This window comes from Xenopus laevis, chromosome 3S, assembly GCF_017654675.1.
Source record: "Xenopus laevis strain J_2021 chromosome 3S, Xenopus_laevis_v10.1, whole genome shotgun sequence".
Taxonomy (NCBI): domain Eukaryota; kingdom Metazoa; phylum Chordata; class Amphibia; order Anura; family Pipidae; genus Xenopus; species Xenopus laevis.
The window spans coordinates 88792187-88815995 of record NC_054376.1 but is presented as its reverse complement, the minus strand read 5'-3'; the positions used below and the strand labels follow the sequence as shown (position 1 = coordinate 88815995).

General features: G+C 38.5%; 2 protein-coding genes across 3 annotated transcripts; one reads left to right on the top strand and one right to left on the bottom strand.

Annotated features, from left to right (window-relative positions):
* Window positions 1-1717: 1717 nt before the first annotated feature.
* lrrc10.S (leucine rich repeat containing 10 S homeolog) lies at window positions 1718-3325 on the bottom strand. Its single transcript, NM_001094706.1, is given in 1 exon segment — window positions 1718-3325. A coding segment is annotated over 1 exon segment (870 nt). The 5' UTR covers window positions 3318-3325; the 3' UTR covers window positions 1718-2447.
* Window positions 3326-12361: 9036 nt separating this feature from the next.
* Window positions 12362-23809, top strand: LOC108712486 (cathepsin E-A). Of its 2 annotated transcripts, XM_018254687.2 has the most exons (9): window positions 12535-12638; window positions 12886-13063; window positions 16580-16697; window positions 17375-17493; window positions 17579-17778; window positions 20019-20141; window positions 20332-20476; window positions 20737-20835; window positions 23623-23809. In XM_018254687.2, exons 1-9 carry the CDS (start codon window positions 12583-12585, stop codon window positions 23791-23793), a joined length of 1209 nt encoding a protein of 402 aa, XP_018110176.1. In that variant the 5' UTR covers window positions 12535-12582; the 3' UTR covers window positions 23794-23809. The 2 variants fall into 2 exon arrangements, with proteins under 2 accessions (XP_041444546.1, XP_018110176.1); XM_041588612.1 differs by lacking the exon at window positions 12886-13063 and having other exon boundaries at window positions 12362-12638.

Genomic DNA, 23809 nt, shown 5'->3' with positions numbered 1-23809 from the left:
TTGGTTACTGCCTGGTAACCAATCAGTGGAAACCAGGAGAGCTGAGAAGCGGGAAGTAGTGTTCTGGCTATTATGTTAGACATCCAGTCACTCCAGTCTTTATACATTACATTTTTGGCTAACTAACTATACTAGAAACATTTTTTATTTTGCACAGCCTATTTACCCAGTTTTTATTTTTAATACTGAACAACTCCTTTAAAAGTACATTTGTTGTGCTATTCCACCTGTTTCTAATGTGCCATTTGGTGGTGTCAGTGTGAAATCCAGTTGGGAACAATGACCCTGAATTTGGATAAGTATAATATGCTCCAATGCTTGTTTATTTTAGTGTGCTGATATATACTGTAGGGTCAAAAGTATCTGGACACCTGTACTTCCAACTTCTTATTCCCAAAGCAAGGCAATTATTATGAAGTTTGGTCTTTTTCTGCTGTAACAGCTGCTATTGTTCTGGCAAGGCATTCCACTATATGGTGAAGCATTGTTGCAGGGATATGCTTCCATTCAGCCACAAGACCTGTTGGGTTCAGACATAAGCTGAAGTTCCAATTCATGTCATAATTGTTTATTTGGGTTGAGGTCAGGGCTCTGTGCAGGCCAGTTATGTCCATCCACTACCACTTCAGTATACCCATAGTACCATGTACAGACATTACTTTGTGCATTCTTGCGCTGAAACAGAAAAGGGTCTTCACCCAAACTGTTGCCATAAAGTAGGAAGCCCAGACGTGTCAAGAATGTCATTGCACACTGTAAGCTTAAGGTTTGTTTTTGCTGGACCCAAGGTACAAATTATGAGAAAATGCCTCCACTGAACTTTACAGTTGGCATTACATATTAGGTAGGTAGTGTTATGTGCCAAACCCACAGTCAATCAGACTTCCAGATGGTTCAATTCATTGGTTCAATTCATTGTTCCAGAGTAAGCACTACAAAGGCCAATGTCTGTAAGCTTCACACCACTCTAGCCAACTATTGGTCTGCATACAGTGATGTAAGGCTTGTGTATAGCTGCTCACCCGTTAAAACCCTACACTCCCTATGAGCAGCCCTGATTGCTTACAGAGGCAGTTTAGCTCTGCAGCAACTGGGGATGTACTGTAATGGGGAGGCACATTTATCAAAGGTCGAATTTCAAATTTATGTGAAATTTTTTTTTACTCTTAATAAACTTGAGTATGCTCACAATTTCGACTGGGAGGTTATTTAAGAAAACATTTGAATGTCTAATATTCGATTGAATAGTCCCGACCCGAAAATTGAATCGTATTCAGATGGAATTGGAATCGTACAAATTGAGTTTTCCTCCTAAAAATACCTAGAATGTCAAGAAGGCAATTAATCTATTCAAATTGTTCAACTGACTTCTGCCACTGACTTGTAAATTAACATAGCAGGTTTTAACATTCAAATTAGAACTGGTTCCATGGTCGAGCTATAATAAATCTCACATTTGATTTTACATTCCATTGGGGGATTAAAATGTGTGATTTTTGACACCAAAAATCAATTAGAGAATTTAAATTTACCTTTCGACCCTGTTTTTGTGCCTGCTCCTATTAAAAACCTCAAAACATACAAATATTTACATTTTAACCAATAGCTGTTTTATTTAATGCTAAATATGACGGCTTTGTTGTCCAGATGATTAATTGGTGATCAAACTGATCTTGTGTAATACAGTAAATGTGACCAAAATGATTTCAGATCTAGGTATTTGTCAACCATCCAATTTAATCACAGTAGACAGCTTAACACAAAACATCTGATAATCAGTACAAGGGATAAAGTGGGCCCTGCCCAAAAAAGCTTACAGTCTAAAAGTATATGGCGTATACCTGGTTACCTTTCAAGAAGATCCCTCAATTCACTGCCCAATTAGAAAATTTGAACTGACTGGTTGCATGGGCATGCAGAGATGGAGCACTTTTCCCCAATAAAAGCACTTTGCAGTCATAGCTACTGCCTTGGATTTGTCCTGCTTTCTATTATAATAAATGCAAAGATGGCACCTGTTTGACATATTTTAGCTAGATTTGATTTCTGAGAGTGCAATTATAATGTATTTTCACTTGCCTTCTTGCACAAAAGATGATATGCTGCAATTTTGTTATATTGGAGCAAATGGGGGCAAATTAAACTGTTCTTTGGTATTGAGTTTCTGCACTTTAACCTTTAGAAAGGAAATGTTGTTCTGACTGCACTTGAATAAATATCACTTGGCCTATGTAATACTGCACCAAAAGTTATAATAACCCACCAGGATCCATTCATCACATTTCGTATGCTAAGTGACAACTTTCACTTCATATGTCTAATAACTTATCTGAGCTGGATATCTGGGTTTATTTATAGTTAGCCAAGTGTACTGTCCACATCATATACATAATTTGGCAAATGGAAACTACCTTTTTCAGCAACAAGTAAGCCGGGCATCATACATTTTAGATGGGTACAGTAGTTGCTTCTGTTGGGTTTTCATTGCTTTGACTTGTATCCTTTGGAGGCAGAGCCTGTGCTTCTTTATTGTCCATGGTTTTCTCGAGTTCTGCTTCTGCCTCAGATCTCTTAATAGGTTCTGGGGTTTCCTCAGACCATCTTCCTACTCTTCGAACCCCCTTTGCAACTTTTGGTGCATTTCGGCATGGGTTGTGGTCATAAATGACTAGCTTCAAACTTTGCATGTGGACTAAGTTTGGGAAAAACCTGATTCCATTTCTGTCAACATCAATAACATCCAGAAAAGGCATCTCCAACAGCACAGGTGGGAAGTCAGTGAGCAGGGTTCCAGACATCCAAATGCTACGCAATTCTTTCAGATTTTTAAGCTCAGTTGGTAGCTGGCGGATGGGGTTGGATCCAGCATGAAGTGTCTTCAGTAGCGTTAGTTCACATACCACCACAGGCAAATGTGTGAAGTAATTTGACTCAATCCAAAGAGTTTGCAGGTTCTTGAGAAAGCATAGTTCAGGAGGCAGGTCCCTCAGCCTGTTGTTTCCAAGATATAAGATTGACAGTTGTTTAAGGGCACATACAACCTGTGGCAGGACTTTAAAATGGTTAAAATCCAGGGCTAGGATCTGAAGGTTCTGCAGCAGTTCCAACTCAGGAGGCAGAGTGTTTAAATTATTGTCACTGAGGTACAATTTCACAAGTTCTTTAAAGGCACACACCCTCAGAGGGAATCTTCTCAACTGCTTGCTGCTCAGGTCCACCATTTTATCAACAGGCATTTCTTCCAACTCTCCCAATAGATAGTTCTGGCAAGTCTTGGATGGGATGAAAGCAATTATTCCCTTAATAGTGTTCCCCATCGTTTGCCACACGAAGAGAGAGAGAGAACATACTCTGGCGATTTTACATTTCTTCTGGGGCTGTATTATCGGAGAAGTGAAGAGTGGCATTTCTGTCGTTCCATTACAGGACGTTGTTTACATAGCAACTGCGATTAGTCTCAAGGGCTGTGAAATGGTACTGATAACTGAAAGAGCGTCTGGTGATGGAAAGGACTGACGTATCTTTTGAGAAAATTGCTCCCCTGTCTCTGAGATGTACCAAACTATTAACAGCACGGCTGCATTAACATCTAGTTTGTAGTCTTCGGCAAAGCAGGGTTTCTGGCAAAGGCCCATATAAAAACGAAGAAAAAAAAAATTTGCTAGGCGCATTGTTATCCGTGGTGGAATGAACATCTTGATAATGAACTTTAGAAAAAGGCAGAATTGTTAAACTTGGAATCCTGTCAACTAAACATTTCAACTTCACCCAGACGCACACACACCAACATTTTCAGATGTAATCTGATGCTGTTTAAAATACCTGTCATGATTTAAAAATAAATCCACAGATTAATGGCAGTGTGACTTAATGGGTTTGTATAGACTGAGACGGACTAATGCACACTGCCTCACTCACATCTGAAGTATGCGCTGAAGTGCTCTTAAAGGAGAACTAAACCTTAACTAAAGAAGTAGCTAGAAATGTTGAACATTATGTTTTGGGTTTCTGTACCAGCCCAAGGGAACCACAGCCCTTTAGCAGTAAAGATCTGTGTCTCCAAAGATACCCCAGTAGCTCCCCATCTTCTTTTCTGCTGATCAACTGCACATGCTCTGTGCTGCTGTTACTGAGCTTAGGGACCCTCTCACAATATACACACACATATATATATATATATATATATATATATATATATATATATATATATATATATATATATATATATATACACACATAGAATAGAAATGTCACTGTATAAGGCTGTTTAGTAATTAATACAGATAATTACTACATTGCAGCACAGAAACCAGTGCAACTAGCATCAGAATTTAATAATCAGCCCTGTAGCATCAGCTTATATTACAGGCCAACCTTATTTTCTGCTTGATAATTTGCCACAACCCATAAACTTAGCTTCTCAACAGCTGCTCAGAGCCCACTGAGCACGAGTGTTGCAGACACTTTCCAAGATGGTGACCCCCTTTGACAGGTTTGAAGTCCTGGATCATTGTTTCAATTGGGAAGCTAAAACTTTACACAGGTGCAATAAGTTCAGTATATAAATATGACATTTTTAGCAATATTCATTTCTAGGGTTTAGTTCTCCTTTAAAGGCATGTTCACATCTTGTAATGCAGCAGCAATGAAAAAAGCTATTCAGCTATGTACAAACATTTCATTTTTCTTTTAAAGAAGTCGGCTGAGCTCATTCAACTGATTTAATGAAGGGTTCTTTACTTTATTGAAAATCTTTAATTTAAACAGTATTGCTACATTAGGTTAATGGGGCTGTAAACCAAAAGATACAAGCTGTGCAAAACATATTGGTCTCATTCAAGCTGGCCAACGATGTCAAAGTCACCCTTTTGTTAAATGTATAATGAAGCAGTAGAATTCTTGGTTAATCAGATGGAAGTTGAGAGTGGGGAGGCTAGCCAGGCTGGGGTGACTGACATAGTTGGCCAGCTTGAATGTGTTGCAATATATGGACATTTTTTGGTAGTTTAAGGCACAAACCGCATATGTAATAAAATGCACTAAGTTTGCCCAGGAGCAATAATCCATTGCAACCAATAAGATGTTTGCTTTTAAATAGGTGACCGGTTAATGCTGCCTGCTGATTGGTTGCTATGGGTTACTGGTCCTGGGCAAAATTAGTGCCTTTTCTTACATAACTGTATATATATATATATATATATATATATATATCTATCTATATATATATATATATATATATATATATATATATATATATATATATATATATATATATATATATATACACAGTATATATATATATATATATATATCTACACACACACACACAACTTTAATGCATTTCCGGCATACAGGATATGATGTCACTGATAAGATTGAAGAAGCTGTAGTATCGTTTTATCAGTTCGCCTGGTCTGAGGTGGCAAAGTAAACTCCGGCAAAACAAATAACGTTCTATAAAATTCACATCTTAGTGAATTTGCGGAGTAACGACCATTCACCAGAGAAAAAAGTCGCTTGGTGATAGGGTGTGAACAAACGCTAGCGACGGTATCATTCACTAGTGAATTGTCCTCTTTGCCTGTTAGTGAATTGGCGGTGAATTTTTGCTAGCGACGGCCACTTCGCCCTTTAGTGAATCTTCCCCTTTATGTCTTAAATATATTGTTAATGGTTGAGTGCAGAGGACTCTTGTTTTTGTGTTTGTCCAGAAAGCTCAGAATTACATAAAGGCCATCTCCCATAGAGTCCATTTTAAGCATATAAATGTATTTTTTAAAAATGATTTTTAATACTGATTTCAATGAGAACTGCTACTATACACCCTACACTGCAGAGCCTTACAGCTATTGCATGATCTGTTTCTACTGTTATCGTGTCTGTGTCACACAGTCTTCCCATGGGCTGGGGTTGACTGAAATATCTATCATAACTCATCACTTCCAAGTCCCAAGTTTCACACTAGAGCAATTGATAAGGCAAAGGAGCAGCAGACCATTTAAGGTTCTGAATAAAGAGAGTTTGTCATTAAGTGGCAGAATCTAAAGTTTGTATTGTTGGCTATTTCTGTATCAACAATGGGTGTACATGGATAGGAAACTGGCTACAGGATCGGGTACAGAGGGTGGTAGTTAATGGGACATTCTCTACTTGGAGTAAGGTTCTTAGTGGGGTCCCTCAGGGCTCAGTATTGGGTCCACTTTTATTTAACTTGTTCATTAATGACTTAGGGGAGGGTGTTGTAAGTAATGTATCAGTGTTTGCAGATGACACAAAACTATCCAACCCAATTAATTCCATCCAGTATGTGGCATCCTTGCAACATGATCTTGACAAACTGGCAATCTGGGCAGCTAAGTGGCAAATGAGATTCAATGTTGATAAATGTAAAGTCCTGCACCTGGGATGTAAAAATATCCAAGCCACTTATATCCTTAATGGGACTGCACTAGACAAATCCATTATGGAAAAGGACATTGGAGTCCTTATAGATGATAAACTTGGCTGTAGCAAGCAATGCCAGTCAGCAGCATCAAGGGCAAATAAGGTCTTGAGCTGTATTAAAAGGGGCATTGATTCACAGCAGGAATCCTTCCACTGTATAGATCACTTGTAAGGCCCCATCTAGAAGATATCCTACAGTTTTGGTCTCCATCACTCAAACAGGACACTATTGTATTAGAGAGGGTACAGAGAAGGGCAACTAAGCTGGTAAAAGGTATAGGAAATCTTAGCTATGAGAAGACTGGCCAAATTGGAGATGTTCACGCTGGAGAAGAGGCGCTTAAGGGGTGATATGATAACTATGTATAAATATATAAGGGGATCATATAATAATCTCTCTAATGCTTTATTCACCAGTAGGTCTTTCCAGCTGACACAAGGTCACCCATTCCGATTAGAAGAAAAGAGGTTCAGCCTAAATATTTGGAAGGGGTTTTTTACAGTGAGAGCTGTGAAGATGTGGAATTGTCTCCCTGAATCAGTTGTACAGGCTGATACATTAGATAGCTTTAAGAAGGGGTTGGATGGTGTTTAGCAAGTGAGGGAATACAGGGTTATGGGAAATAGCTCATAGTCCAAGTTGATCCAGGGACTAGTCCGATTGCCATTTTGGAGTTAGGAATGATTTTTTTCTGAGGCAAATTGGAGAGGTTTCAGATGGGGTTATTTTTTGCCTTCCTCTGGATCAATTGGCAGTTAGGCAGGCTTAAAAAAGTTAAAAGGTTGAACTTGATGGACATGTCTTTTTTCAACCTAACTTACTATGTTACTATGTATGTTACATACCTCTCTGCAGTAAGTCCCGATTCTGACAGCTCAGCCTGCAGTCCCAGATTTCTTAAAGGAATACTATACCCCCCCAAACAATGTAGGTTGCATAAAACAGCTCATGTGTAAAACCCTGCTTCGTGTAAATAAACCATTTTCATAATAATATATGTTTCTAATAGTTTGTGCTATTGGGTAATCATAAATAGAAAAATGTCATTTTAAAAAATAAGGGCCGCCCCCTGGGATCGTATGATTCACTGTACTCACAAACAAACCAAACAAACTATATGTTAGGTCACATGAGCCAATTAACAGACAGAGTTCTGCCTTTTGCTTCCACACTTCTCCCTGTTACAGTTAGAGGTGTAGTATTTCTGGTCAGGAGATCTCTGAGGCCACACACAGACCATCACGAAATGGTGGTTCAAGGCAAGAGATGTAAAAGGCCAATATTTACTTAAATATATATTCCAGTTTGGTAAGATTCTTTATTATGCCACTAAATATGATATAAACTATCTGTTGCTTAAGTATTAATCTTGGAGGTATAGTTTTCCTTTAATGAAAAGTCCCTCTTTGATCTCCTGCACTGATGCTGTGAAAAAGATACAAAGTTTCTGAAACGTAATCAAAATAAGAGGCTTTTTGGCAGAGATAATTAGCGTGAGTTGTAAATAGTCCAGGGATCTGGATTTAGTCAGGTCATATAGTGTGACATGAAGGTCTTAATGCTAAAAGGGAACTTTAAAACTGAACAAGAAAGAAAGAACTATGAATTCAGATGTAAGACAGGGCCTTAATTTAGGGTGAGGTTACGTGTCATCTGAATTGGGTTCAAGAAGGTAGTGGGCTTATTTTATAAACTTTGCGCAGGGCAGATTGGTTCACACAATGATATATTTGCCCTGCGCATGGTAATATTTATAAAGCTGGATAAGAGTGATGTATTTAACATGCAAACATAATTGTGATTTTTATTCCGCACTGTGAATGTCCATAAGAGCTTTTTCAAATATGGCAAAATAGCAAATTGCAAATATTTATGCACATACTCTGTGTTTAATTTACACCGCAACTTTGGTGGCAGAGAAAATATTTGCAAAACAGTTTTGCGAATTGAAATTACTGTTGAAGCTATTTTCACGAAGACAACAACCTTGCACCGTGCCTGCACTCATGCAAACACTCGTTTCATTTGCGAAAACGTGTGCACAATCCGAATTGACAAAAAACGTAAGGATGGGCACAGCAGTGCAATATTTTAGCGCCTAGGAAAAGTATGGCCAATACAACTATTTGTGAATATATTTGTGAATATGTGCTGTGCAAACTTTAGAAATTACCCCCAGTGTTTTATTATTATAGAGATAAAGAATATAGTTTTAAACAATTTGAATTATTTGGATAAAATGGAGTCTATGGGGCAAATTCACTAAAGGAGGAAGCGCCTAACACTAGCGTTAATTCGCTAGCGCAGCACATTTTAGTTAATTCGCTGATTCACTAACGGACACTGGCGTAAATTCGCTAGTGTTACTTCGCACCCTTACGCCTGACGAATTTGCGCAATGGACGTAACTACGCAAATTCACTGACGCGCGCATTTTTCTGAACGCTACCTTTTACGCCAGACTTCCTTCGCCACCTCAGACCAGGCGAAGTGCAATAGAGTAGATAGGGATTGCTTCAACAAAAGTTAAAAATGTTTCTAAGTCCCAAAAAACGCTGGCGTTTTTTCTTTTTTTATGGGTGATAGGCTGAAAAAGATTGAAATTTTTTTGGGGGCTACCCTCCTTCCCCCCTACATTTCCTAACTTATGGCACCTTAACTATACAGTAGGCACATGTGTAGGGCAAAATAAAAATTTAATTTGCTGTTTTGATGGTTTCCCAGGCTTGTGTAGTGATGCTACATATACCTCCATTGTAACTTCAATTTGGCGCCGTATGCAAATTAAGCATCGCTAGCGTAACTTTGCTTTGCTTGGCGAATTAACGCTAGTGCAACTTTGCAACCTTACGCTTTCCCTGAGCGCAACTTCGGATTTTAGTGAATTTGCGTAGCGCTGGCGAAAATACGCCTGGCTAAGTGCAGCGAAGCAGACGCTGGCGCAACTACGAATCTTAGTGAATTTGCCCCTATGGGAGATGGCCTTCCTTGGCTTTCTGGATAACTGGTTTCTGGATAACAGGTCCCCTACCAACTCCATTATAATCACATAATACAGGTTTTTGTTCTCTGTAATAATAAAACAGTACCTTGTACTTGATCCAAACTAAGATATTATTAATCCTTATTGGAAACAAAACAAAGCTACAGGGTTTAATTTATGTTTTTGTAGTAGACTTAAGGTATGAAGATCCGTTATCCAGAATACCCCAGGTCCCGAGCATTCTGGATAACAGGTTCCATACCTGTAATAGATTTCTGACTCTGGGCAAAACTTGTTAAAATAGTGACACCTGCAGGCTGAAGAACATAATGCAAGTTTCTCACCTAGACATAGTAAATGTTCAGTGCAAGTGGCAAAAGGTTAAGAATAGCAGAATGACAGCAGACAACTCACTTACATTTTTCGGCAGTCACCCTATTTTGCCCACCTGCCTCACCCAGTTTCCCACTGTACCAGCCCAGTCTCCAGACTTACACTGGAATAAACATTAATCCCTGCAATTGGAAAAGACTTAAATGCACCTGAAGTTGCAACATACAGGCCAGTTAGGCAGAGCTAGAAATGTGATTCCAAAATACACCTATTTAAATTTTACATGAGATCATTCAGTTGGGTGTATGTAGAAAAGTTGTATATATATAAACAATGTACATGTTGTATACATACATACACATGATTCCACAGGAAAAGAAACCATGATAGTGCTGCAGGGATCACTTCCCCACTGCTCTTACGTTTATACATGTCTCCAGTTTGGTACTGATGAATTGACGCCCCAACGAAGGAAATAGAAAGAGGTTGCAAGTGATTATCTTGGTAAACTTTTCCAAAGTGAAAACTATTTAATATTTGATTTCACTGTAAACCTCTAACTATTCTATTACTACTGCTATCTGGAAGATTACACATTTGCTTATTGATTATCTGGCATGCCTGGGTCAGAATGCCCCGATAGGCAGTTTATCTTGGCAGCACTCAAACTGCCAGAAATCATATGATAGCATCTCCCAGAGCAAAGCTCATACTTTGGCATTATCTGCTCTAGCAAATGCAAGATGGGCTGGTGCTTTGGGGGAGGGGGCTTTCTCTCTTTATATTAATTTGTCACAGAACCTGGACATGGGCAAGAGTAATTTTCATGTTTGGAGAGGCTACTTAACCCCTTCCTTGGCAGGATGATTTGCTGTTACCTGCTTATATCCAGTAAACAGTATAAAGGGCATGTCACAGAAGAAAGAGCGATTACTGTGCTAATTTTATATATTGATATTAGTGGCAGGCAGGTGAGTAAAAGAAGCTACTTTTTATAATGACCCTCTGTTAATGCTCTGGTAATAAGTAAACAAAAGGCCAAGGAATGTGTTTGCTTCTGATTAGCAGCAGATGGGTATGTGTAGTGCTTATTCCCACTTCATTCACTTTAACAGACTGCTGCTTTGAAGATGCTGACAACGAAGGGGAACGGGAGGCGGTTGTACATTGTGAATCTTATTATGTTGTTTCCATGGACCAAACATGAAGGAACTATAATTTCTCCTTCAAACTCCAATTATTCTCAGACAAAATGGGCAGCTACCTCTTCTGCCTATAACAAGACCGGAAAGCAAACAAGTCATCAAACATACGCATAAACGTGTAATCGATATGTGCATGCACATAAGCAACATCACCGCGAATGCACATGAGCGATGTCACCAATCATGCATGCACAACGGGGAAATGGGGGCAAGCTGGCCGGCCTGGCCCGTCTCTGTAAATGTCTTTGCCTTTCTAAGGATATATAGAGGTGTAATTCCACACCAGGGCTTCATGAAGAACCCTGGAAGTAGCTGAAGTGGGGGGCTTGGGTAGGATCCAGTGCACACTAAGGGGCAAATTCGCTAACCTCTGAAAATTCACCAGTGACGGCTTCGCTCACATCGCAACACTTCGCAAGGCGTAGATTCGCCAGGACAACGCTAATTCACTAAAATCCGAAGTTGCATCCAGAGTGCCGAATGCTGGCGAAGTTGCACTAGCGTTACTGTGCCAAGCGAAGCAAAGTTGCGCTAGCGTTGGCTAATTTGCATACGGCGGGAAGTTAAAGTACAATGGACGTATATGTTCCAGCAAATACATTACATTACACAAGCCCAGGAAATCTTAATGAAGTAAAATAAAGTTATTATATTGCCCTACACATGAGCCCAGTGTATAGTTTATGTGCCAAATGTTAGGAAATGTAGGGGGGAAGCCGGTTACACCCCAAAATAATTACGCTATTTTTCAGCCTATCACCCTATCACCCTGAAAAAGGAAAAGACTTAGATTTTCAACAATTTTTTTAGGAAGTCCTATCTACTCTATTGCACTTCGCCTGGTCTGAGGTGGCGAAGGCAAGTCTAGTGCAAGAGGTAACGTTCAGTAAAAATCCGCATCTTAGTGAATTCGCGTAGTTACATCCATTCGCCAGAGCGCGAATTAGCCAGGCGTTAAAGAACAAAGTACTGCTAAGGTCTATCTCCTTCGCTAGGGAAGTTATGCCAGGACCGTTAGTAAATCGGCGAAGTACCAAAATGACGTCACACTGGCGAATTTTCCCCCGCGTTAGTGACTTCGCCCTTTAGTAAATTTACCCCTAAGAGTAATGGGGCTAATGTACCAGGAAGCAAAAAGGGTTAGAATTAGGTGACTGCTTGGATATAGGTAATCTTTCCTGATAATATACTGAACCTGTTATTAACACAATCACAGACATAAGTATTAGATACGCAAATGCTACTCTGCTGATTCTTCACATGGATGTGGTCTAAAAAAGCAGTAGGCGTTGCCAAATGAATATTATACTTCCAACAGAAAGGCTATTTATTTATGAAAGAATCAGAAAGTATGCTTCATAATTTTCTACATAATCAGTCTATAGATTAGATTAGATTAGATGAGACTGCTAATATTTGGAGAATACTCTCTACACCTCTAACAAATATTTCTCCAACTGCTGGATAACGAGTTTCTACAATTCTCAGAATATGTCACCACTATGTCCGGCCAGTGACCTGCTCTGACTGACCTGAGTTCATAATGACCTCATGAAATATACAAAAGGCAATGCAACACGAACAGTATCTTCATTCAATCTGCTCTTCAGAAAGCTATGAAGATACTGTTGGTACTTGTGGGATGCATCCAACTAGCAACACCGCTGGAAAGGTAAGTAAGATTCAACCATACTGAATAGCTTATAAGTCAACACTGGTGGGCAGTTCAATTCTACTATACATTTTATACAAATAAACCGTTGCGTTCTTTAGCTAGTGTAAGCATTTCTTTCAGAGACAGAGGCAAGTACAGTAATAATGATATTATTGTTTAAAAAGCAAAATGCTAATTTGTACAATTTGTAAACATTTTTACTTTTCTAACCAGATTTAAATCTTTTCAATTGCCATATGTTTAGGGTCCCTCTGGTGAAATTCAAATCAATACGGAGTCACCTTTGGCAAAGGGATGAACTGGGTGAATTTTGGTTGCACCACCAACCTCATGTCTTTGCTCGTAAATACACTCAGTGTTTTCCTCTGCCTTATTCCTTAGCAGCTGGAACTACTTCGGAATATCTTGTTGATTATATGAATGTGAGTGCAATATATATATATTTATATGTATATATATGTACAGGTATGGGACCTGTTATCCAGAATGCTTGGGACCTGGGATTTTCTGTCATTTGGATCCCCATCCACTAAAAATCAGTTAAACATAAAATAAACCCAATTTTATTGTTTTGCCTACAATATGGATTCATACAGTTGAAATCAAATGCAAGATACAATTTTATAATTACAGAGAAAAAATAAATAATTTTAAAAATGTTAATAATTTGATTAAAATGGAGTCGATGGAAAATGGCCTCCCTGCGATTCAGAGCTTTCTTGATAACAGGTTTCAGGATAGCAGATCCTATACGGTATCTACATTTTATGCTTATGAATTCGTTGACTATACCTCCATACTAAATGATTTAAGATGGGGCTGGGCACACACTATAATAGTTAATAATCACACCTAGCTACTGTAATTAATAAAAAAGAACTCTTGTGGCTTTATGAAGGATGTGAAAATAAATCAGGCAAAACGTTGACAATATACTCAAAATCAAATATAAAGTCTTGTTAATTAAAATGATGACCAAATTAAATTTTCTCTGAAAAATAAGCTATAACACATTTTTTATACCTGCAATTATGATAAAGGAAACCCTAACTACCAAGCTTACCTTATTTTCCCTCCTTAGTCATCTTTTGGAGCAAACATATTTTCAGTAAGAAGTTTTATTACATTGACTGCGCACTGGCGCTAACTATAAAATTCGAAAACCTTCTTCCACCGTCGGAAGTGGTCGCTAAACAGTTTACGGGTTCGCAAAAGCTATATTAAATTCGCACAAAGGCAAATTTGTTCACGCAGAGGCATAATTTTATAACATTTCCCCATAAGTCAACAGTGCAACAGTGTTTAAATAGTGACAGACACATGTTAAGCAAATGCTGCTTTCAATAGCAATTGTTTTTACAAATAACTTTAAAGGCACTGACATTTTTTTATTAAATATATATTGGAAAGTTGCTTAGAATTATGCTTTTTTTTCTTAGGCAAAAAAAAGAGTTTTCCATGTGTAAAGTAAATGATAACGTTCTAAGAAAAGGCCCCTTTACTGGTGGTATGTTATTTTTATCCATCAAATAATGCAGTTATTTATCTGGGAGTGATATTGGAGACAGCAGATATATTAAGGCCCCTCTAAGTGAATTAAAGATTTTCTTTGCATTCTTCTAGTTAAACTTATATTGCATTAGGATTCGAGCAAAGGAGTGAAGTTAGTGGAAGTACGTGGCATATCTAATTAAGTTCCTTTGTGCAGAGGCTTGCACAGAGTTTTTCATATCTGAGCTCCCTAAATTAAATGTACAATAAAAGTACACCTGCTGCATTTTTAAGCTTCCATTTCAGGATTTTTTTTCTCTCTTTGTGTAAAAAGACATTTGAGAATGGGGTTATGCAAAAATCTAGGGCAGGTAAATGTCGGGAGGGAGCCATTCTGGGATTTCTCTGAATGAACCTGCTGTGCATGTGATTCAGCACAATTCACTAAAAATTACTGTCTTTATATAAAGTTTTGTGACACTAATCGTCAGTTTTAATAAAAGAGCATTCTGGAATAAATCTCTTTTAAGTATTTATTTATATGTTTTTGATGTATATTATATTTCTAGCAGATTGATTTTTTGTGCCAGTTATTAACTAAATGTTAACCATTATGACTCTGATCTTTGTCATAAAATGTCTAAAAAGAATTGACAATTTTTTGCTTATTTCAAGTGATGACAAAGTGCAATTTACATTGAATAAAAATCAACACAAACACCCTAAACCAATCCGTATGTCACTTACTTTGATGAGTCTGTTGATAACTCCTTACAGTGGGGACTCACACACCAAAAGATATTATTCATACACTGGTTGTTATACAAAGATCTTTGGTCTGAGTGTGGCTCCCCCTAACACATGATTTGGTTTATCTAGAAAAGTTGCAGCACAGCTGCTCAGTCAAATGGGAAAAGCAGGACAATCAAGACTCCTATTTTCTTATTTAATGGTTCATCAATCGACATGGAATTGCATGTACCTTCTACCTAAAGGTGTCTATGATGGTGGTCTGGCAGGCTGAGCAAGTTTCTACATAGTTGCATGATGGTGGCTTTAGAAGCAACAGTCAACAGTCATTTATACTAAATCATAGGTTTATAGAGTGGGAATACTTTATGAAGAGGTAAGTAGGTTATGATGAGGTAAGTAAGATGATGGACAGCGAGGGAGCAGTAGATATGATCTATTTGGATTTTGCCAAAGCATTTGATACTGTGCCCCACAAACGACTGCTTTCTAAACTAAGGTCTGTTGGGCTAAATGAAGTCGTTTGCACATGGATAGGAAACTGGCTACAGAATCAGGTACAGAGGGTGGGTGTTAATGGTACAATCTGGGCAGCTAAGTGGCAGATGATATTAAATGTTGATAAATGTAAAGTCATGTACCTGGGGTGTAAAAATACCCAAGCCACTTATACCCTTAATGGGACTGCACTGAACAAATCCATAATGGAAAAGGATATTGGAGTCTTTGTAGATAATAAACTTGGCTGTCAGCAGCATCAAGGGCAAATAAGGTCTTGAGCTGTATTAAAAGGGGCATTGATTCACGAGAGGAGGGGGTTAGCCTTCCACTCTGCAGAGCACTGGTAAGGCCCCATCTGGAATATCAAGAAACAAATGAAACACCAATACCTTTAAATGCGGCAAATAAGGGGGTGATCCCAAATGTATTCCATTGTGCTTCAGACACATAATCAAACATGATTAGTGATCACCGAGGAAGGGGCACGTGGTCCTGAAACGTTGTTTGTGTGTAAAGTGTCTAAAGCACCAAAGAATAAATTTGGGATCGACCCCCTTATTTGCCAGCAACTAAGCTGGTAAAAGGTATGGAAAATCTTAGCTGTAATTAAAGACCGACCAAGTTGTGGATGTTCACACTAGAGAAGAGGTGTTTAAGGGGTGATATGATAACTATGTATAAATAAATAAGGGGATCATATAATAATCTCTCTAATGCTTTATATACCAGTAGGTAATTTTGATTAGTAGAAAAGAGGTTCCGCCTAAATATTCGGCAGGGTTTTTTCACAGTGAGAGCTGTGAAGATGTGGAATTCTCTCCCTGAATCAGTTGTACAGGCTGATACATTAGATAGCTTTAAGAAGGGGTTGGATGGTGTTTAGCAAGTGAGGGAATACAGGGTTATGGGAGATAGCTCATAGTACAAGTTGATCCAGGGACTGGTCCCATTGCCATCCTGGAGTCAGGAAGGAATTTTTCCCCCTCTCAGGCAAATTGGAGAGGCTTCAGATGGGGGTTTTGCCTCTGGATCAACTGGCAGTTAGGCAGGTTATATATATAGACTTGCACTTGATGGACCTGTGTCTTTTTTCAACCTAACTTACTATGTTACTTGAGTGCAAGCTTGTGAAACAATGTCCATCTGGTGTAAGGCATGTTTTGTGTGTTTAATAAGCAAATACCATTTCTTTGCAGGCTCAGTACTATGGAGAGATCAGTGTCGGGACTCCACCCCAGAACTTCAGCGTGGTATTTGACACAGGCTCCTCCAATTTCTGGGTTCCATCCTCTTATTGCCTGAGTGAGGCATGCCGTAAGTACTGAAATTTGTTAATATACCTTACACCGTTTACCTAGTTGCTATAAACTTACAATTCTTCCTCTTGTTCATGCAGTTCTGTAGAACAAGAAGAGGTTAATAAAGTGAAAATAAAGAGTCACTCTCTATTTATATTATTTTGCTTTGAAACATGAAATTATAATAGAAGCAACTGATGCAGGATGGGTGCAAAGACAGGAGCAAACTGCTATATTTTTTTCACACCATGTGCCATGGATGAGGGCCTACAGAACCCAAGTCACAATAGAACCCAAAGACATGCTCTCTTATCATAAATATAGTTTGCATTCAACAGCTGGGGAACTGGGGGAAGCACAGAGCCAACCCCTATTCTTGTCATTGAAACATGCTAGTGCTGGCTTTTGGCCTTCCACATTTAGGCCAGTATTGTGTGTATGCACAGTTCTTATTACTGGTTACTTCTTATAGTGATTCCTACCTAACCTGTTTGTAAAGAAGGGCCTGTATAAGCCATTTTTTGTAAGCATGCATAGCCAAGCTGGCAGTGGCTCATTACACACAAAAATGTAAAATGATTACAAATATGCATACAAACCAACACATGCAAAATATGCTATTTGGAATTGAGTGGTAGACATATACACTTCTCCATTTATATACTATTCTCCATTCATCTCTATCATATACAGAAGTACATGAGAGATTTAAATCGTTTGAGTCTGCTTCCTATGAACATGGAGGGAAACAGTTTTCCATTCACTATGGGACTGGACAACTTGCTGGTATAACTGGCAAAGACACACTGAGAGTAAGTAGTTGCCAAGGCATTACTATTGCTAGAAGACGTCTGATATGGTGAACAAGTGTGAGTATTTGTCATGTGTTCCCTGCAGATCAGTAACATGTCCATAGTAGGACAGGACTTTGGAGAGTCAATCCTAGAGCCTGGCAGAACATTTGTTTTGGCGCAGTTTGATGGCGTGTTGGGCCTAGGATACCCCTCACTTGCTGTGGCTGATGCTGTACCAGTATTTGACCGGATAGTAGAACAAAAGCTAGTAGAGCAACAACTATTTTCCTTCCATTTGAACAGGTTGGTATTTTGGTACAAATAATTTCCTTTACATTTCAGAAATGAAAGAATTTCAGTCAGTGCATTAAGATAGATTTGGAACCTTTATGGAATAAAGTTATTAGACTTCTCATTGTCGTACTGTGAATTCTTCAGCTTACTGAGTTTTGTATCTTTGATAATGTTTAGAACTATGTATAAGATCTACAGGGCTGGGAACAGGCTTGGACTGGGAGTTAAAGTAGGCCCTGGCATTTCAAGTATGCAAAGGCCCAAAAAGCCCTACCACCAGCCCACTTAATAGTGACTATGGCAGGCAGCCCCTCTGGCATTTGCCCCAATCCACAGATTTCCAGTCTGGGCCTGGCTGGGACCTCCTTCCTTCTGTATCTCACAACATGTGCCACTTACAGGGGTAACTCACTTATACTTTAACTTTTGGTAAGCTGTAGACAGTGATATTCTGAGGCAATTTACATGGGAAATGCTACATTATTTTTCAGCACCTCTCTGGTTGCTAGGGTATAATTTACCCCAGTAACCAGGCCCTCTGAATGAGAAACTGGAATATGAATAGGAGAGGGTCTGAAGAAAAAGATAGGTAATAAAATGTAACAATAATAATAAAATTGTAGCCTCGCAGAACAATAGTTTTGTGGCTGCTGGGGTCAGTGACCCCCCATCTGAAAGTTGAAAGATGCAGAAGAGGAGGGCAAATAATTCAAAAATGTTAAAAAACAAACATGAAGATCAATTTAAAAATTGCTAAGATTAGGATTGGTTTATGGTAGCTATTGGTTCTGTTCATTTTAAGGCTGAAATGAAAGCAAATAACTTATTGGTTGCTTACTGGCATCTTTATCAGTGTAATATATGACCCATATTGGTAGATCAATTGTGCTGTGACCAATGTATAATAGAAAATTATACAATTAAGTGATGTGTTTCCTTTAATTTTAATGGGCTGTCTAATAATTTGCAGCATTTAGATTGGATCATAATGTGGCATTTTTATTTACCATTTCATTTTTTTGCTCTATTGCTATTGCTCAAGGGGTGGTTGGTGCTGCCTTTACCCCTACATTAGTGAAAGGCTACTGAAATTCAGTTTTGGCTATTTCTCCACGTGCCCTGTACAGATATATATATATATTTTTTGCTTTAAAAAATGTTTTATTTTTAATTATAAAATAAAACATAATTGGTTGCATAAGCATTACTCAGGGGCTGCAGATACTGGACAATAGCCAGACTGCAGAGTTGTAAAGTCACATTACACCATAGTTTGAGTTCCTGAGTAAAGGTGGGTGGCCATACACAGGCAGATTAAAGCTGCCGATATTGGTCCTTTAGACGGATTCGGCAGCTTATCTGACCATGTGTGGGGGCTCCCGACGGGTCCAACCGGTCGATATCAGGCCAAAAATCGGCCGGATAACGATCAGTCAAGTTTGATTTTTTTGTATGATCCAGGACCGCATCGGCTAGTAGATGCGGTCCTGCGACCCGTCGGAGCCCATTCGTAGAATTGTAAATTATCGTTCAGCCCCAGGGCCGAACATTTGCATTCATCCGATATCGCAGAGCCGTTAGTGGGCACATCGGGTCAAGATCCTCTCGTTTGTCGACCTTGCCAAACGAGCGGATCTTATTGTGTATGGCCACCTTTATTTAGGCGAGTAACAATAAACAACAAACAATAAAATAATAAAACAATTATTTCCGTTACCTGTAATCCGCTTAGTCAGAGTGAGAGTGCAAAAGGGATAAGAACTTAGTTTAATGTAATGTTCCTCTATATCAGCCAAGGGTTCCAGACTTTATTGAAGGACTTCGGTGAGTAATTTTTCTGATTAGTTAGTTTCTCCAGTATCAGAACATTGTCCATCCTTGTTTTGACTGCAGGAAAGTCTAGAATGGAGGATTTCCATGCTGCTGCTACAACTTGTTTTGAGGCTGAGAAAAGATGCATTATCAGTTTTCTTATTTGTTGACTCCTGGAATTCTATTATGGATCAGGGCCTCACCTGGGTCTTTTTTTTAGCATTAGACCTGTTACATTTGTAATTAGTGTGTAGATACGGATCCAAAATCAGACAGCCTTAGGACATTCCCATCAGATGTGCATGAACGATCCATGTTTCTGAAGCATGAGGGAGAGCATATGTGGGAGACCATTTTGCTAATTTTGAAGGTACCAGGTACCACTGGTGTAGTACTTTTTGGGATGTTTCCTGACATATTTTTTAATTCTTTTCCAGGGACTATGATTCTGAATATGGAGGAGAGCTTATATTTGGTGGCATAGATCACTCTCTGTATAAAGGTCAAATTCACTGGATTCCTCTTACAGAAAAGGGTTACTGGCAGATAAGGCTTGATAAGTAAGTTGAACTTAAAAGCTTCCTTTATTATATATTAACAGTGCAGTATTAACAGAACAAAAAGAAAGCCCCTTTATTGGAGGAGGTATACTTGATTTTAATGGGCTTGTTACTTGCAGATAAGATTCTAAACAGGTTATTTGTTTTGCTATTATCAATATTATTTTCCGTTTTTGCACATATTTCATAGTGTTAAAGTTAATGGAGAAGCAATGTTTTGCCAAAGTAGCTGTCAAGTAATTGTCGACTCAGGCACATCACTAATCACCGGGCCAAAAGCAGAAATCAAACAACTACAGGAGTTCCTAGGAGCAACACCTACGTTATTTGGCGAGGTAAAGAATATGTATGTTATGTTAATTTATTCCTTTATCTGTTACAGTAGCAAATGGATGAAAGTACACCTTTAATGGCCAAGGCTTATAAACGTGACAATTATTGATTGTATGCCTATAATCTTTTTGGATTCTGATGGACACTACAATCCCATCATGAAACTCATACGTTACCATTAGCAAAGCATCCAGGTTATTTCATTACTGTTTCATTACTGTATAGTATTTCCATTTTCATCCAGATCATTTTCATTTTATAGTACATCTTGGACTGCAGTCGTGTATCCAGCCTTCCAAGGATTACATTCACCATTGGACAGAGGGACTATACATTGACTCCTGAGCATTATACAATAAGGGTAAGTGAAGCTACATGAGATTTTTCTGGATTCCTAAAGTAATGGGTTGGCAATACTATTTAGTATCCCCAAAAGAATTAACACAGTGAGACACAAAATCCTATGTTGCTAAGGATCAGCAGCAACCAATGCTATCACATATAGTTCTGTTAAAATGGTAATAAAGATTAGTCTGGGTTTTCCGTAATCAGTTTATTTCAATAAAAAAAAATGTTGTGGCTTGCCAGCGTACTAATTAAAAACTCTTATTGCATACTCTCAGCAATTCATATACATAGTAAAGAATGTTTCAATATGTAAAACTATATAAAAAGTACAGAAAAAAGAAATTTCTTTGGCTGTAGTGTTAGTCTATACAGTATGTCGAAGAATTTTCAAACTGGCATCAACCACTGCTACTAGGGATGGGTGAATTTTTTCGCCTTGTTTTGCCGAAAAAATGACGCCCATAGACTTGTATGGCGTTGTGCGTCAAAATAAAAAATTTTTGACGCCCATAGACTTTCGCCAGCGGCAAATTTTTGGCGAAGAGAAACAGGTAAAATTCACCCATCCCTAACTGCTACAAGTACTCCAGATGATCCGCCTTGTTGTGTTCCCTTTCTCTGCAGTTTTCTTTTACTATTTTTAATTTATATGAATTTTATGTGATATTAAGTGTTCTTAATTAGTAGACTGGCCAGCCACAAAAACAATTGAATGTGAAGTTTATTGACATCTTTTAATTGCAGAAAAGCCAGCAGATTATCTATTCAAGCTTTTCATTTTATATTCCAGAAATATTCAAAAAATATACTTTTTGAAATGATGAATATTGATTTGCTTTTTTTCAGCACTTTCCTTTCGGGTGAGAGTGCTTATTGCAATTGCTTTTTCGTGTGTATGTGGCTGCTGCTTTGAAATGGCAGGGCTTAAAGGAGAACCAAACCCTTAATTATAAAAAACCTCTACCAACCTACCCTACATAGACCCCCTCCCTGCTCCTGCCCCAGCCTAGCTGTTACCTTCGGTAAATGTCCCCAACTCTTTACTTACCTCTCTTACTTTACCTCCAGATTCAGTGCAGCGGAGCTCACAGGCGCCATCTTCCGGCTCTTCGGTAATCTTCAGGTCTTCTTCCGTCTTCTTCCGTCACTTCAGCATTTTCCGTTAATTTCTGCACATGCGCAGTTGTTAAAACCCCGAAGACTCCTCCAATTGCGCGTGTGCTGATATGGCACTTACTTCCCGAAGAAGACCGAAGAGAAGAAGATGGCGCCCGTGAGCTCCACTGCGCTGAATCTGCAATGAGAGGTAAAGAGTTAGAGGCATTTACTGATGGTAACAGCTAGGCTGGGGGGGAGCAGGGAGGGGGTCTATGTAGGGTAGGGCAGTAGGGGTTTTCTATAACTAAGGGTTTGTTTCTTTAAATCTAAAGCCAATAAAAAAATGATAACAATAAATTATAGATAATAGTACTCTGGGACTGATGCCCTGAGGGATGTCCGTTCCATGTGATCCTCAAGGATGACATAAAGAAAGGGGGAAAAAGTTGCCAACTTTGTGCCTATATCTATAATTATATTATACACTGTGACAAGCTGGCTGATTGTACACATACTTTTTGGGGGAAATTAGCTATGTTAGGCAGGTAAGCAGAGGATCAGAAGCATAAAGACAGGGACTCCGGGTCTCCAGGCAAAAAAAACAGGTTTACTATATTACACACACACAGACATGTTTATTTAAATATTCACTTACATTATATGAAATAACTAACTGTAGCCAGGGTTCAACGCCTATGGCAGTAGCTTTAAGGGGGTTGCCCTTGTGCGTGCACATTTAACCCTTTGCCTGTCCAAAATGACCTTGAGGGCTCTTTTTAAAGGATTAAGGGAATTTGGCATCACCAACATCTTCCAGAAGGGTATTCCACAACCTCAATCCCTTCACAATAAAGGGCCAGTTTTATGCTTTGCATAAAAAGGATTTATAAAGAAGCAAAATGAAGGAGTCAATAACCCCCATTTTTTTTACAAGATCAGAATGTATTAGATTTAGTACACTTATTAGAGTTGCACAGCCTGTCATCTATAATAACCCCCAAATCCTTCTTGTATAAGAAGGCCCCCAACCCATTTTCATTATAAAAGTAGCATTCATTCTATTTTTATTAACCAAAAAATTCCATTCTACGGAAAAGCTCTCTGTTTAAAACCTTCCCTTCCCCAGCTGCAGCCTTTAAGCTTTGAGATAAGTAACATCTTGTCAGTGACTGGTAATTAGTTTAACAACCTACTTCTCTTCAAACTTCAAACAGTAGCTCGGTGGAAACAGGAAATTGAGTAATTGTGCTTTCAATCTCAGTCTTTACCATATGCAGTGCAAATAAATTATAAAACATAGACAATTCTTTATTTAAAACAGTAGGAAATAGTATCTTTAATATAGTCCCTATTTATTGAGGTCATGTTGAATGAATGAAGTGAATACAAAGTTACTGTATTCCATTCAAAAAAGCATCCAAGAAGAAATCACACTGGTATTGAGACAATAACCCCCATATACTGTATAATAAAAGGCACTAAGTTTGCCCAGGTGCAGTAACCCATAGCAACCAGTACAATATTTCATTTTAAACTGGTAACCAGTAAATGTTTCCTGTTGATTGGCTGCTATGGGTTTATGTTCCTCTGCAAACTTTGTGTCTATTATCCCAATAATCTGTTCTGTCATGGCGTCTCTCTTACTGTAAGTTAATTGCTTTTAGAGTGCAGCTGTGTTGTAAAAAGGTTTTACTTATTGCAGGAAAAGTCACAAAAGGCAGAATTTTGCCTGATCGGATTCCAGGCCATGGATATCTCTACAAAAGATGGGCCTCTTTGGATTCTGGGAGATATATTTATGTCCAAGTTTTACACTGTGTTTGACCGTGAGCACGACAGAATTGGATTAGCAAAATCTTGCAAAAAGAAATAATAAACAATAACAAGTG

Excerpts from the sequence above, each read along its gene's own strand:
- LOC108712486 (XM_018254687.2), top strand. The coding sequence starts at position 12,583 with ATGAAGATACTGTTGGTACTTGTGGGATGCATCCAACTAGCAACACCG. Across the intron at positions 12,639-12,885 it reads CTAGCAACACCGCTGGAAAG|GGTCCCTCTGGTGAAATTCA; the intron begins GTAAGTAAGATT and ends CCATATGTTTAG. Across the intron at positions 16,698-17,374 it reads TTGCCTGAGTGAGGCATGCC|AAGTACATGAGAGATTTAAA; the intron begins GTAAGTACTGAA and ends TATCATATACAG.